The sequence below is a fragment of the Sinocyclocheilus grahami genome, unplaced genomic scaffold, assembly GCF_001515645.1.
Source record: "Sinocyclocheilus grahami isolate Dianchi unplaced genomic scaffold, SAMN03320097.WGS_v1.1 scaffold413.1, whole genome shotgun sequence".
Lineage (NCBI taxonomy): Eukaryota > Metazoa > Chordata > Actinopteri > Cypriniformes > Cyprinidae > Sinocyclocheilus > Sinocyclocheilus grahami.
This window is the reverse complement of record NW_015505592.1, coordinates 86283-99474: the sequence shown is the minus strand read 5'-3', so window position 1 is coordinate 99474 and position 13192 is coordinate 86283. Positions and strand designations below refer to the sequence as shown.

The window sequence follows — 13192 nt, the reverse complement described above, 5'->3', positions numbered from 1 at the left end:
TACACACACACACACACACACACACACACACACACACACACATATATATATATATATATATATATATATATATAATATTTTATATATATATATATATATATATATATTATATATATGTGTGTGTTTTTTTTTAAGAAGTCTTTTATGCTCACCAGGGCTATATTTATTTGATCAAAAATACAGTAAGATGTAATATTGTGAAATATTATTACAATTTAAAATAACTTTTCTATTTTATTTTAAAATATAATGTGATGCAAAGCTGAATTTTCAGCATCATTACTTCAGTCTTCAGTGTCACATGATCCTTCAGCAATCATCCTAAAAATGTTTGCTGCTCATGAAATATTATCAATGTTGAAAGCATTTGTGCTGCTTAATATTTGTATGCATTTTTTCAGAATTTTTTTGAAGTTCAGAAGAAAATAATTTGTGAAATAGAAATATTTAGTAACATTATAAATATCTTTACTGTCACTTTTGATCAATTTAATGCATCCTTGCTTAAGTATTAATTTCAATCAATCAATCGACCCCATACTTGTGATCATTAGTGTATTTTCACCTATATTTACCTGTATTTACATTTTTTCTTTCATATGTTTGTTTGTTTCAGATTCAAATTGCATACACTGTTTCCAGAGAATCACAGAATTAAAATAAAGAGTTAAAAAAATTTTTTTTTAAATAATTAAATAAAATTCTCAAATGCTTCATTAGATGGTAGGACATTTTTGCTCTGTGTTGACTGAAACTGCAGCAGTACTTTTTCATTTTGTCTTGTGTAGGACACATTCTGGCATAGATTTGTATGTGACACCATGTTTCCCATTGCTCACACGTGTAAATAACAAAGCAGTTCTGCCATCTGATAACCACACAGATATATTTATACTGACTGAACTGCATATACAGTCATACCGTTCAACCGTGTTGTTAACAGTCATCCATTCTGTCAGCGCACATGCCGGATACAGTAAGAATTACTTTAGCCTGCTAATCAATCAGCGAGATCCAGAGAAGCAGACACGCTTCTCTGGGCTGCTGTCACGGAGTTCATTTATCATTACAGTCAAGACTCTCACTATCTCAGGATGGCCTACTCCACATCTTCTGCTACTGCTGATCTTATGCTTTGTCTAATAGAGCACTGTTTGACATGTGAAACTGAAGAATATATCCTCCAGTTGACACAAAATTAGGACACCGAGAGAGATCCCATCCCATCTGATCCCATACACTGACGAATAAAAGCTCTGTCATGTGACTTCTGCCCTGAACTCTTGTGTGTCCATCATCTGCATTCATTCTCAGTTCTATACCTGTCTGTGCATTTGTTAGGAGTGGACATGAGCTCTTTGCACCAGATGAAGACCCAGCGCTCATCCACCATGTTGTCTGACGTGAGGCAGCTGGTCAGCAGCGGGGGGAGCGTCAATCAACAGAATGATGACGGGGTCACGCTGGTGAGAAAATACATGAAGCTCAAAATGTGTAACCGTTCTGATCTCTAAATATGACACAGTCTGTGTAATGTGTACAGATGGTGATTTGAATGGGATGGCTTTTGGCCAAATTAAACCTCACATGTGAAGTGTTTGTCTGTGTTTGCAGCTACACATCGCCAGTGCCAGTGGTTATAAGGAGGTGGTGTCTCTGCTGCTGGAGAACGGGGCAGACGTCCAGGTGTCTGACAACAACTACTGGACACCCTTACATCTGGCTGCCAAATATGGGCAGGTACATATCATTTCCTGATGGACACTGACTTTTGAAATCACAGTCAAATATGGACTGAACCAATGCTTTGCAACTTTAGGCACATGATTGATGGTATTTTCTTCTTGCCAAACCTCTCTTAGTGATAATTTAATTTCATCTGTTATTATATTTTGTTTTGCACTGCAAATTAATATAATGCATTTGCATGCCAAACTGTCTTTTGCAGTAATTCTTCCTTTAATTAAAGATAAACATAAAATGAATGCAAATGACATTTAATTTGTAGAGCTATACAAATTAATAAACAGATCTATAAATTAACTTAAAAATATTTAAAGTAAAAAGTAAAAAAAAAAATGTATATGCCAAGCTGTCTCTTGCAGTAATTCCGTCTTTAAAGATATAAATAAAATACATTCATATTACATTAATTCATAGTGTCATACAAATAAACAAATGTTTAAATTTATTTTAGTAGAGTAAATAAATGCATATTATAATAATTTGAAGTGCTACACAAACACATGCATACTATAAAAATAATTGTATTTATTTATTTATTTGCTTATTTTTTTTTTATTTCTATTGCACTTGGTGTCAAAAAGGTTGCTGACCCCTGGACATAACAAATGTTCTGGCTAATTTGAATTTGCATGAGTGTAATGCACTATATTTCCTGTGCTTTTGTGTTAAGCCCTTTTATCAGATTGCTGTTCACGGTCAGTGGAATGTATTGACATTAGAGTTATCGTAGACCAAATACAGTTCATTAATTCACCCTCCCTTCCTGTTTTTGATTAATGAGACTTCAGCATTGCATTGATCTTACCAATTCTCTGCCAGATGCACTCGAGCCTTGAGGATCATATGAAGTACTAATGTGTTTTATATGAGTTGAATAACAGCGCTTGTGCTAGAGGAGATTGATTTCTAGAGGAAAGGACGAACCTGCTGACATGGTCAAACATTTGATAATGTTTCAGGTTGCTAATGAAGAGAATTCCTTCTTTCTTCTCCTTTGTTCTTTTTGTCCCTCAGGATACGCTTGCCTACATACACACCATTCTGTTTTCCTTTTTCCTCCCCTCTTTCTTTTGTGAGGTTAAGGTTTTTGTTAGCACATTTGGAGCCCAGTGCATGGTTTAGATTATCTCTCCATTTCTTATACATTTTCTACTAACATGATGCTGGTGCTGGAGCCTCAACTTCAGAGCCCCTAAGGGGACATGGTTATAGAAAAATTAAAAAGAGAGATACGTACGAATCGTTGCAGTTTGCAGTTGGAATTAAAACAAGAGGCAGTAAAACTCCTACAGCTTTTATTTCTTTCCACAAAATTATGATTTACAGGGCTAGAGTTTTGATTAGGAGACCCTAATTTCACACAATTAATTGCACAATATTATGACTTCAAAACAATTTTTACATGCTGCATCATTTGAAAATCAATACTAAATACCCACGTAGAAGGAAGTTAAAATAGCATGATTACTTCAGCGAATGCATTTTTCTATAGTTTTTGCATTCTTTAACACTATCGGGTAAGTTTAGGATTGGGTTTGGTGTAGGGTGTATTTCCAACACCATAGAACATTAACTTTTGGCGACACTCACCGGACATTTGAATTCTGAACTGCCACAATATGTACCTGAAGCAACGCAGCAATACGTGCCTGTATAAATGTAATACAAATGTGTCAGGGTCACATATTGAATGATCGTTTAAGTGCCACTCACTGGACATTTCACTTTGAAACTGCCGCGAAACATGCAGTAAGGTATGAAATATCGGTGTTGCAGAAATGTCACCACAAGCATGTATTTCCAATGAGCCTGGGTTGGCATTGAAATGTAATTTTTCCTCCAATGTTTTTTTTTTTTTTTACCCCGTCGCCATGTCCATCTAGGGGGCTCTGTATGGAACAGTTCTTAAACTAAGTTCTTAAGACACATACACTAGTTTGGGTTATGCAATTTGGATAATTGTATTTATTTATTTTTTTAAGAATGTTTTTCTTTGTCAAGTATGCATTAAAATCAATAAGACATTTATAATGGTACAAAATATTTATATTTTAAATAAATGTTGTTCTTTTGAACTTTCCATTCATCAGAAAGTCCTGGGGGGGGGGGGGGGGGAAAAAAAAAAAAAAAATTTTTAAACCCCTCAAAAAAATCGGGGGTTGCAAATGTCCTACTGTAAATATATCAAAACTTAATTTTTGATCAGTAATATGCATTGCTAAGGACTTCATTTGGACAACTTTAAAGGCAATTTTCTCAATATTTTGATTTTTTTACACCCTCAGATTCCAGATTTTCAAATAGTTGTATTCTCAGCCAAATATTGTCCTGTCCTAACAAACCATACATCAATGGAAAGCTGATTTATCCAGCTTTCAGATGATGTATAAATCTCAATTTTTAAAAATTGACATTTAAGAGTCCAGGCTCACATATTAGAATGATTTCTGAAGGGTCATGTGACACTGAAGACTGGAGTAATGATGCTGGAACTCTTCTATTCAGGAATAATATAATTACCAGAATGAATGACATTTTTAATAATATTTTTACAATATTACTTTTTAAAATATTTTTGATCAAATAAACACAGCCTTGTTGAACATTAAAAAACTATTTTAAACTGTGTTGTAAACTGTATCTGTGACATGTTATCTTGGTGGGCAGATTACAGCGGTCAGTTACTGACTTTGAAGTCAGTTTTTCAGATCCATTGACTGAGCCCTGGCACCTACGACAGCACAATTTCGGTGGTCAAGGTCTATAGGACCTCTAGAGACTCAAGAGTGAGTGTGAGGCTGTCTTCTACTATATTGCTGACAGTTACAAAAATTACTGTGACTCTGGTAGATATGACATTATAGTTCCTGTCTTGATAAAGTATATAATTATGTATTCCCAGGGTACTTTAAAGAGTACAGTGATGTTACCAAGGCACTTGTCCAAAAATACTAGTATTATGTCCAAATACCAAATGTAATTAGTATTTGTTTGTGGAGGGTGGTCTGAGATTGCAGGGAGTACAGTGTATCTGTAGTCTCTCCCTCTCTCGCTCTCTCTCACACACACACACACACACACACACACACACACACACACACACTCGCTCGCAAATAATAAACACACTTAGGGAGATGTTTTCTCTGCCCACATCTATAATTAATTGCAGCAGGGTATAATCTCTCGCTCACACACACACACACACACACACACACACACACACAAGTCGGCCATCTGGCAAGTTATTCTGTTGTATTTAAGCTGTTTTTGGACACACATACACATACATACATACATAATACATCAAAACCATGCCTTCACGTTATGCATGCTATGCACACACAGTCACACAGAGTCCTGCAGCACAACTCTAGTGTGTTGGACTTTTGACATACTGTGATATAGTGCATGTCTATGTGTTCGTAAAGCAAACAGAGGCACAGTAAAATAATTAAACGGATAAGTAAACAAATGTAGATAAATATGGCTGTATATCTGTGTGCAGGCTGTAGCTAATGAACACTGAGGGTGTGAATGTGAGGTTTTGGCAAATGTTTGGCACTGGAGGCAGGAGCAGAACTGATCTGGCAGCTGATGTTGTAGATTTAGACTCCGAGCTGCAGACGTCTTTAAGATGTGACCTATATTTTTTAGTATTCTCTTTTGAGTTCCTCTCAAGTCATGGAGGTGTGTGTGTGTGTGTGTGTGTGTGTGTTTGTGTCCCTACAGACCCACATTGTGAGCCAGCTGTTGAAGCACAAAGCAGATCCTACTCTCCTGAACTGCAACCAGGACAAGCCCTCAGGTACAAACACACACAAAAACTGAGTTAAGTTTTCAGTGACTGATGATGAGATCTAGGAGGAGCTGGTCATGTTTCACCACAAATTATATAAAAAAAACTTTTTTACAGTTTACATGGATTTCTTTTAAATGCTACAACAACAACAATAATAAGAAGAATAAGAATAATACCATTATTCTTGATGATTTATCTATTTTTTACATTATTAAAAATTCACATTGGCCTCAAACTTTTGAATGGTAGTATAAAAGTATACATTTTAAATGTTTAATATAATGTTACAGAAAAATTGTATATAAGAGAAAAAAAAATGGAAAAAATATATAAATATTTTGCTTTTAAAAAAAACGGAAACTATTGTAATACTGTAACAAGACAATCTCTGAAGTGCATCATGGTGCAGTATTTTATTTTATTTATTTATTTATTTTTTCCTAAGAGTGAAATGTTGCTCTTATAAGTCAAGTGCACTAAACATACACTAGCTGTTCCAAAGCAACATTCTCTCCCTGGCTGAAGCTACGGTCCGAAAATACACTCTCACTTGAAGAGTGATTCTGATTGACTCTTGACGACATGTCATCAATCATCACACATCATGAGTTGTTCTTTTGTGTTAATGTTGCAAGCTGTTCTGTGAAAGAGTTGGTTAGGCTTGCTTCAGACTGGCTGGCGCTAGGATCTGATTTACGAACATCCTGTCGTCTTGGGCCTTTCTGTGGAATTCGGCTCCTCATGTTTCAACCATGTTCTTGATCGAATCTTATATTATCTGATTCGGTCTGATACCCTACAATATGAATGGTGAGATGTGTATCAACTATTATCGAAAGACTTAACTATTAATATCAGCCCAGCCCAAGTGGATATTAAATCTACCAAATGGCTGCAGAATCTGCTCGCATTCCTTATATTACTGAATACATTGTACATCTCTGTGACTTTCACACAGAATATAACTGAAACCAAACTTGTCAGGGATGTGTTACACATTTGTGCCCCAGAGTTTAAGTGTGTTAGACTGTTCTTCCTCTCTAGAGCTTTCTGTTGAATGTGAATATATCATAACTGGACAGATTCATTCAGTTCTCTGTCTCTGTTTGCTTCTGTGCTGATGTCTGTGAAACTGCTTCCACTAAGTTTGGATGGTTAATATAACAACTGCTGTCACAGCTAATTGAAGCCAAGAGATTTAAAGGGAAATATAGTGAGAAACAAGATTTTGCTCTTTTCAAAAAAAAAAAAAAAGGATTTGATGTGTTTGTGACAACATTCATATTTCGAAACTCCCACACAGTTCATTTATGGAAACGTACCTGCAAAAAAAAAAAAACGGGTTACGGAGAAACTGTGTTTTTGTGTCATTAATATATCACTATCTATGTCACCACCAATTAGAATACGTTTTGATATGTAGACATTTACTCATTCCACATTTTACCGTTTCTGTACATTTAAACATTTGGTAGACCATTTTATTCAAAGTGACCTTTACTGCATTTAAAGCATATACATTTTTGTCAGTAACCAGTAAATCAAACCCATGATCTTGGCATTGCTAGGGCTGTTATTCCGGAAGCTGGGTTTGCCAGAAATTCATCTTAACAAAATAAAGTGACAATGTTTTGTATTACGGGATGGCATAGTGGTGCCTGTATATTTTACAACTCGCAACCATATATATTTTTTAATGATATACCAAGTTACCTGAACTGTAAAAAAAAACAAAAAACATGGCCATTGTCTTATGTAGATGGTGTACAGAGTAATACAAACGAAGACAAAACATCAGCAGGGTAACACACACACACACACAAATACAATAAACATTAATAAATAACAAAAAAATACTTCTGGGAATGTCCTTTCACTGTTTTTACACCATAAATGATCTAGCAATTCATAGTATTTCATTCCAAAAACCATCAATTTGACAGTTTTATTTTTTTTTTTACAGTAAAATGACATGTAATGCAATGGTTTCACTGTATACAGCAAGGTAACTTACTAATAACCAATTAGCAGGTTTTTAGCATTTAGTAGTTTGTTTACGGACCAATCTAAAAATTACTAATATTTTGTACAGTTTATTTTATAAACTACAGTGCAGACTTTAAATGACCAATTGCAAGACTGACTCTTGGCATGTAGAGAGGTCGTTTACATATTGGTACAGTAACTTAAACCGCATCTGTAAGTGTCAGAGAAGATGGAAAATAATGATGTGAAACTAAATTATAATGGTTTTTACATTTTCCCCCCTAAGGTCCCAGGTTTTTTTGCACAAAACAACATTTTTTTATGACAATTTTCCTGTCTTTCTCTGAGATTATCAATTAAATAATGTTGCTGTCTTCTTACTGATAAGCCTTCTGGGCTACTATTTTAAAACCCGCTTTGCATGTGAAATGAAATGCACCACTGTACTGTACTTATTAGCAAATAGTTTGTTGCTGTTGTTGTTTTGTTTTCAGCATAAACCTTAAAAAAAAAAAATATCAAGATTCTTTGTTTTAGTCTTAGTATTTTATGCAATTTTGCTTCAAGTATCTTAAGGATGACCTGGGATGAAACGCAGAGCCAAAGTAAATCCTTTATTCTCACTTAAAGTCTCTTTAGAGAGCAGTGTATATGTCTGACTTTCAGAGAGAATGTGTGTGATTGGAGGATCGTTCTCTTGGGTGTCACTTTCCTGCAGTAAGAAAGGCAAAAGGCTGGTTCCTATCATGGGGGGACGGGTTATCTGCCTCCCCGACCCCCGATCAGAGCACAGATGGATCAATCTGCAGCATGGCTCAATGCCCATCTCCGTATGGCCACATCCATGTGAGGAACAGCAGGGGCTGAGCTACAGAGGGAATGAGGGAGTAAATCGATTGGGCCCCAGGGAAAATCATGGCTCAAAATGATATTATAAATGCTGTCTTTAGTCACTAATAATATTTAGTAAAGATATAACTGTTCTTTTTGAGAAGGAATAGCTCAGCCACTGTTCTTCCTTCCTTCCTTCCTATGTTGAAGATGCTTGCTTACTTAAAAAAAAAAAAGATTCTTTGAAACCAAATTCATCTCTATTTGGTTAGCATCATGATGAAACTGAGCTTTTTCTTTTTCTTTTTAATCTTCGGCTACAACTGAAAAATCACTTTTGACTTCCAGTAAGATGATTTCTACACTGACCCACTATGACTTTGGTTTTTACAGATTTGACTGCTACTGAGCAGATTGCAGAGATGCTGATGAGAGCAGAGGAATTCTGGGTACAGAGACAGACAGACCCCTCGGCTCCGCCTCCACAATCAGAAGAGCACTGCACAGAGGTCAACCAGGACAGCAGCCTGCCTGTAAAGAAATTGTATGTACAATGGTTACAGACAGTGGTTACGGTTTCTGATTCAGAGAATGTGTTGCCAATCCATGGACTTGAACACTCTAGATTTGAGAGAGTTCATTTGTCAGCAGAAAGTGATTAGTGATTAGCAAATTTAGACTGACATTCAGGCTAAAAAAAACTACTCAGGCTAGTAGGTATATAGTAAAATGATATATTTATATCAGGATTGGAAATTAACAGGGGCTTGAGATAATGCCACCAAAGTTTTTTTTCTTTTTACCTAATAATATCAGCAGTCACCAAAAGTTCTTTAAATAAAGCATTAATAAGCAACAGCAAAACATTGTGCATCTCCGAGAAACACACAATGGTGTTTTGTTACTGAATGAATCAGCGTTTTTGAGCAAATCAGTTGAGTAAATGATTCCGCTACCCATTTATCAATTAATTTACTTGCTTCGGTCCATGAATCGGCTATTATGAATGAATCGTTTGAATGAATGATTCAATGATGGTGCAATAAGCAACAGCAAAACATTGTGCATCTCCGAGAAACACACAATGGTGTTTTGTTACTGAATGAATCAGCGTTTTTGAGCAAATCAGTTGAGTAAATGATTCCGCGACCCATTTATCAATTAATTTACTTGCTTCGGTCCATGAATCGGCTATTATGAATGAATCGTTTGAATGAATGATTCAATGATGGTGTTTTTATTTTCATATTTAAAGTACTATTTCATTTCTTAATCATTTAATATTTATATATTCAACATTTTAAAGCTCTCTTATAGTATTATTTAGGCCATTGTAATTACAGCGTAAATGCATTTATGCCACCTCTGAGCTGCATTAAATGATCAGTGTGAATGCACCTAAATGCCACTTCAGATGCAGATTCTGTGCCACCATGGCAGTGCAAAGATGGATTTTGTTGATATTGATTGATTTCTTTTTTTATTTTACTTCCTTCAGGGCTACTATGGCTCTACCCATCTCTAGGAGGGACAGTTTGTTGGAGAAGGAGGCCATGTTCAGGGACTCGGGAGGAGCTCTGACACGGCAGCCTTCACTTGATAACGGGCTGGATGGATCATATCCCAGTGCTGCAGGAAAACTGGAGCAGGTCAGAAGGAGAGTTGGGAAAATTGTCCTCTAAAGAATGTATACAAAAGTATATAGTGTGTATTTTGGTCATTCATCTGAAACAACGCATTATATATCATGCAAGCTTTGTTCCAAAACACAGTGACACGCTTACATGTAGAGTACGCCATTTAAGGCATCATAGGTAGTATTTTAGGTTGGATGCAACCCTGGAAGGCTAGGTTTTATAATATAGCTTAAATATGCACAAGGATCTATAAACTGAACCAATCCTATACATTCACTAGCACAAAGCAATTGCATTCTATACTGATCTTGCACATTCAGAGTGATTTGTCTTGTTCCCAACGGGTAATAGAGAGAAACGAGTAACATGTAATACACTTAAATCCCGTCTCACCACAGCAGGTTTGGGATTAATGCATTTGAGAAAGTCCTGGCCTGCTATTGGAGAGCAGCAAGTAGAATCAGTCATAGTTTGGAAGTAGAGAGCCTCAGTAATCTATCCCACTGCACACGCTGACCCCACTCACCCTGAGAGTGACCCCTGACCTCTGAAGAAACAGGAAAATGAGTTCCCTTACTCTCAGGCCTGCAGTGCTATGTAAGCTTAAGTGTATGTGTATATTTTAGGAAGGAGAAAGTAGATTTCACGTCTATTTGATTGATTAGACAACATTTACAATGCATTTACATTACTGTTGAAAAGTTTAGATTTTTATTTTTTATACTGAATACTTGCTGAATACTTTTATTTAGCAAGGGTGAATTAAATTGATCAAACGTGATAGTAAAGACCTTTAGTATGTTACACAATTTTTTATTTCAAATAAATGCAATAAAAATACACTAAATTACATACCTGAATGAATATCTGTAAAAATCCTGATTGGAGCATCACTATAAATAGTGATCTCGGTGATCTTATCAGCAGATACTGCTTCCTGTGATAGATGATCGGTGACCGGCCCCAAAAATCCTGATCGGAGCAGCCTTAATAATAAGGAATGTTTTTGTGTTCCAGGTGAAACTAATGCCTCCTGCTCCTAATGATGACCTGGCATCCCTCAGTGAGCTCACAGACAGCAGCCTGCTCTATGAGATGCAGAAGCGGTTTGCTAACGACCAGATATATGTACGTAAATACACAGACGCATACACAATCATTGGGCTATAATGAAGCATGCAGTTGGTTAGTGAGAAATATGTATTAACCATGTCACTTCCTAAAGCCTCAAATCGAGAATAAACACACAGTTAGGAACCCAACCCTCAGTCTAGCCTGTTCAGGAAGAGCCTTTCATTCTCTGTCTTAACTCACTCGGATGGAGCTGATGTCCGGATTCTGGCCTCTATCATACACTCTGTGGTCTTTCACCAAGCCATCCGGTCCAGTGTGCCTTTGACACACACACACATTGCTGCTGGATCTCTTGTCGTGAGGTCTTGGAGAGTGGCCAAGGCCTCTGTTTGTAGCGTGGCCAGAGACTGGTATTTGGATGGCAGCCCTCTAGGTCTCACTGTATTCAGGCCAAAGACTTGAGCCAGCCCTGGGGAGATGAAAAGACATTCTTACATTGACTCGCTGTTAACGGCTGCTGTCGTTACTGCTACTATTACCACAATGGCTGTTGCTACTATAAATCTTGGCTGCTGACATTTATTATATGCCTTGTTGCTACTATAATCCTACAGCTGTACTAACTCAATTATTCTTGATTCTATCTCTGCCGCCATGGATACTGTCAATGCCATTTCTGCTATTTATATTTAAAGGGTCATATTCTACATTTTAGCATTTTATTATTATTATATTTTCCACCAAAGTCTATGTACAGTACAATGTTAGCTAAGGTTTCTTGCTCCAAACACTGGTGGTTAATTTCTATGTGACAATTGTCTACTTTCTTCTGACTCCCAGAATTGAACAGATTTTGTGAATAATATCAGTTAATGACGGGCTTACATTTTCATATAAGTGACTAACAATGGCTTGCCTGACTAACAATCTGTTGATTTGAATCGACTCGTATCTCTTAACTATTTATTTGCGTCATCATTCAAACTTTCACAGAAGTCTTCAGTAGATTGAACTTAAGTCCTTTTGACCCACTTTAGTAGGACTTCATGTGATTTCATAATTCTATTGTCATAGAAATTGATAAAGTGTACTGCCGGATGTACAGACAAGCATTTATAGTTAACTAAAATGTGCTTTTAATGTCATTTCTATTGAAAATCGTGTCATGTATTTAAATATTTGCACATTTGCAATGAATTTTCAAATTTAGAACGTTTTCATAACTTAGTATTTATCAAAGAATCCTGAAAAAGTGTAGTTTGTAAGTGTATAAAAATTTATGAAAAATATGAATTGACAATTATAACTAATGCTTCTCAAGCATCAAATCAGCATATCAGAATGATTTCTGAAGGATCATGTGACACTGAAGACTGGAGTAATGCTGCTGAAACTTCAGATTTGCATCACAGGAATAAATTACATTTTAAAATATATTAAAATAATAAACGGTTGTTTTACATTGTAATCATATTTCACAATATTATTACTGTTTGCTGTATTTATTTATTTACCAAATTAATGAGTATGAGCCCTTTTTTCCCCAAGAACATTAAGAAATCTTACCAACCTCAGATTTTTGAATGATAGTGTCACTCATAAAAAATATGCAGCTGATATAAATATAATTGTGCATATCTAGATTACTTAGTGCCTCAAACAAAACTTTAATCTTTATCTCTTTATTATCTTTCAAAGATCTGATGCCATTAATCTTACAAGTCTAAAAAAAACAGTGATTAGTTCATCCTGACAAGTTGTCACTTTATCAACCTGATAAACTCAACAGTAGTTTGAAGTAGAAAGGTGTGCCCTTCAATCCCAAAAGCTGTGTAGCACCAACCAAACACAATGAAATGATTGATTTCAGCCAGTGTTTGTCATTAGACTGTGGGCATGTTGAGGCTAAAACTGGTAAAAATGTTAACCATGTTAACTTTTTTCGTCTTTGTCTTTTCAGACCTACATTGGACACATTCTTCTCCTTATTAACCCTTATAAGGACCTGCCCATCTACTCCAATCTCGTAAGTACAGAGACACACGTTCAGTGTTGTTTTTTATATCAAATAAATGTTTAATTCTTCAGCAGTATGATTTAGAGTATTCATCTCTCTCTA

General features: G+C 35.9%; 1 protein-coding gene across 1 annotated transcript in view; it reads left to right on the top strand.

Moving 5' to 3' along the window:
• Positions 1–13192, top strand: part of myo16 (myosin XVI) — a 182646-nt gene that overhangs the window by 84373 nt on the left and 85081 nt on the right. The window contains exons 6-12 of the mRNA XM_016232534.1: positions 1342–1466; positions 1615–1740; positions 5476–5551; positions 8756–8906; positions 9861–10011; positions 11017–11127; positions 13034–13099. Of these exons, the coding sequence (XP_016088020.1) occupies positions 1342–1466; positions 1615–1740; positions 5476–5551; positions 8756–8906; positions 9861–10011; positions 11017–11127; positions 13034–13099 (806 nt within the window). The remainder of the gene's footprint in view (positions 1–1341; positions 1467–1614; positions 1741–5475; positions 5552–8755; positions 8907–9860; positions 10012–11016; positions 11128–13033; positions 13100–13192) is intronic.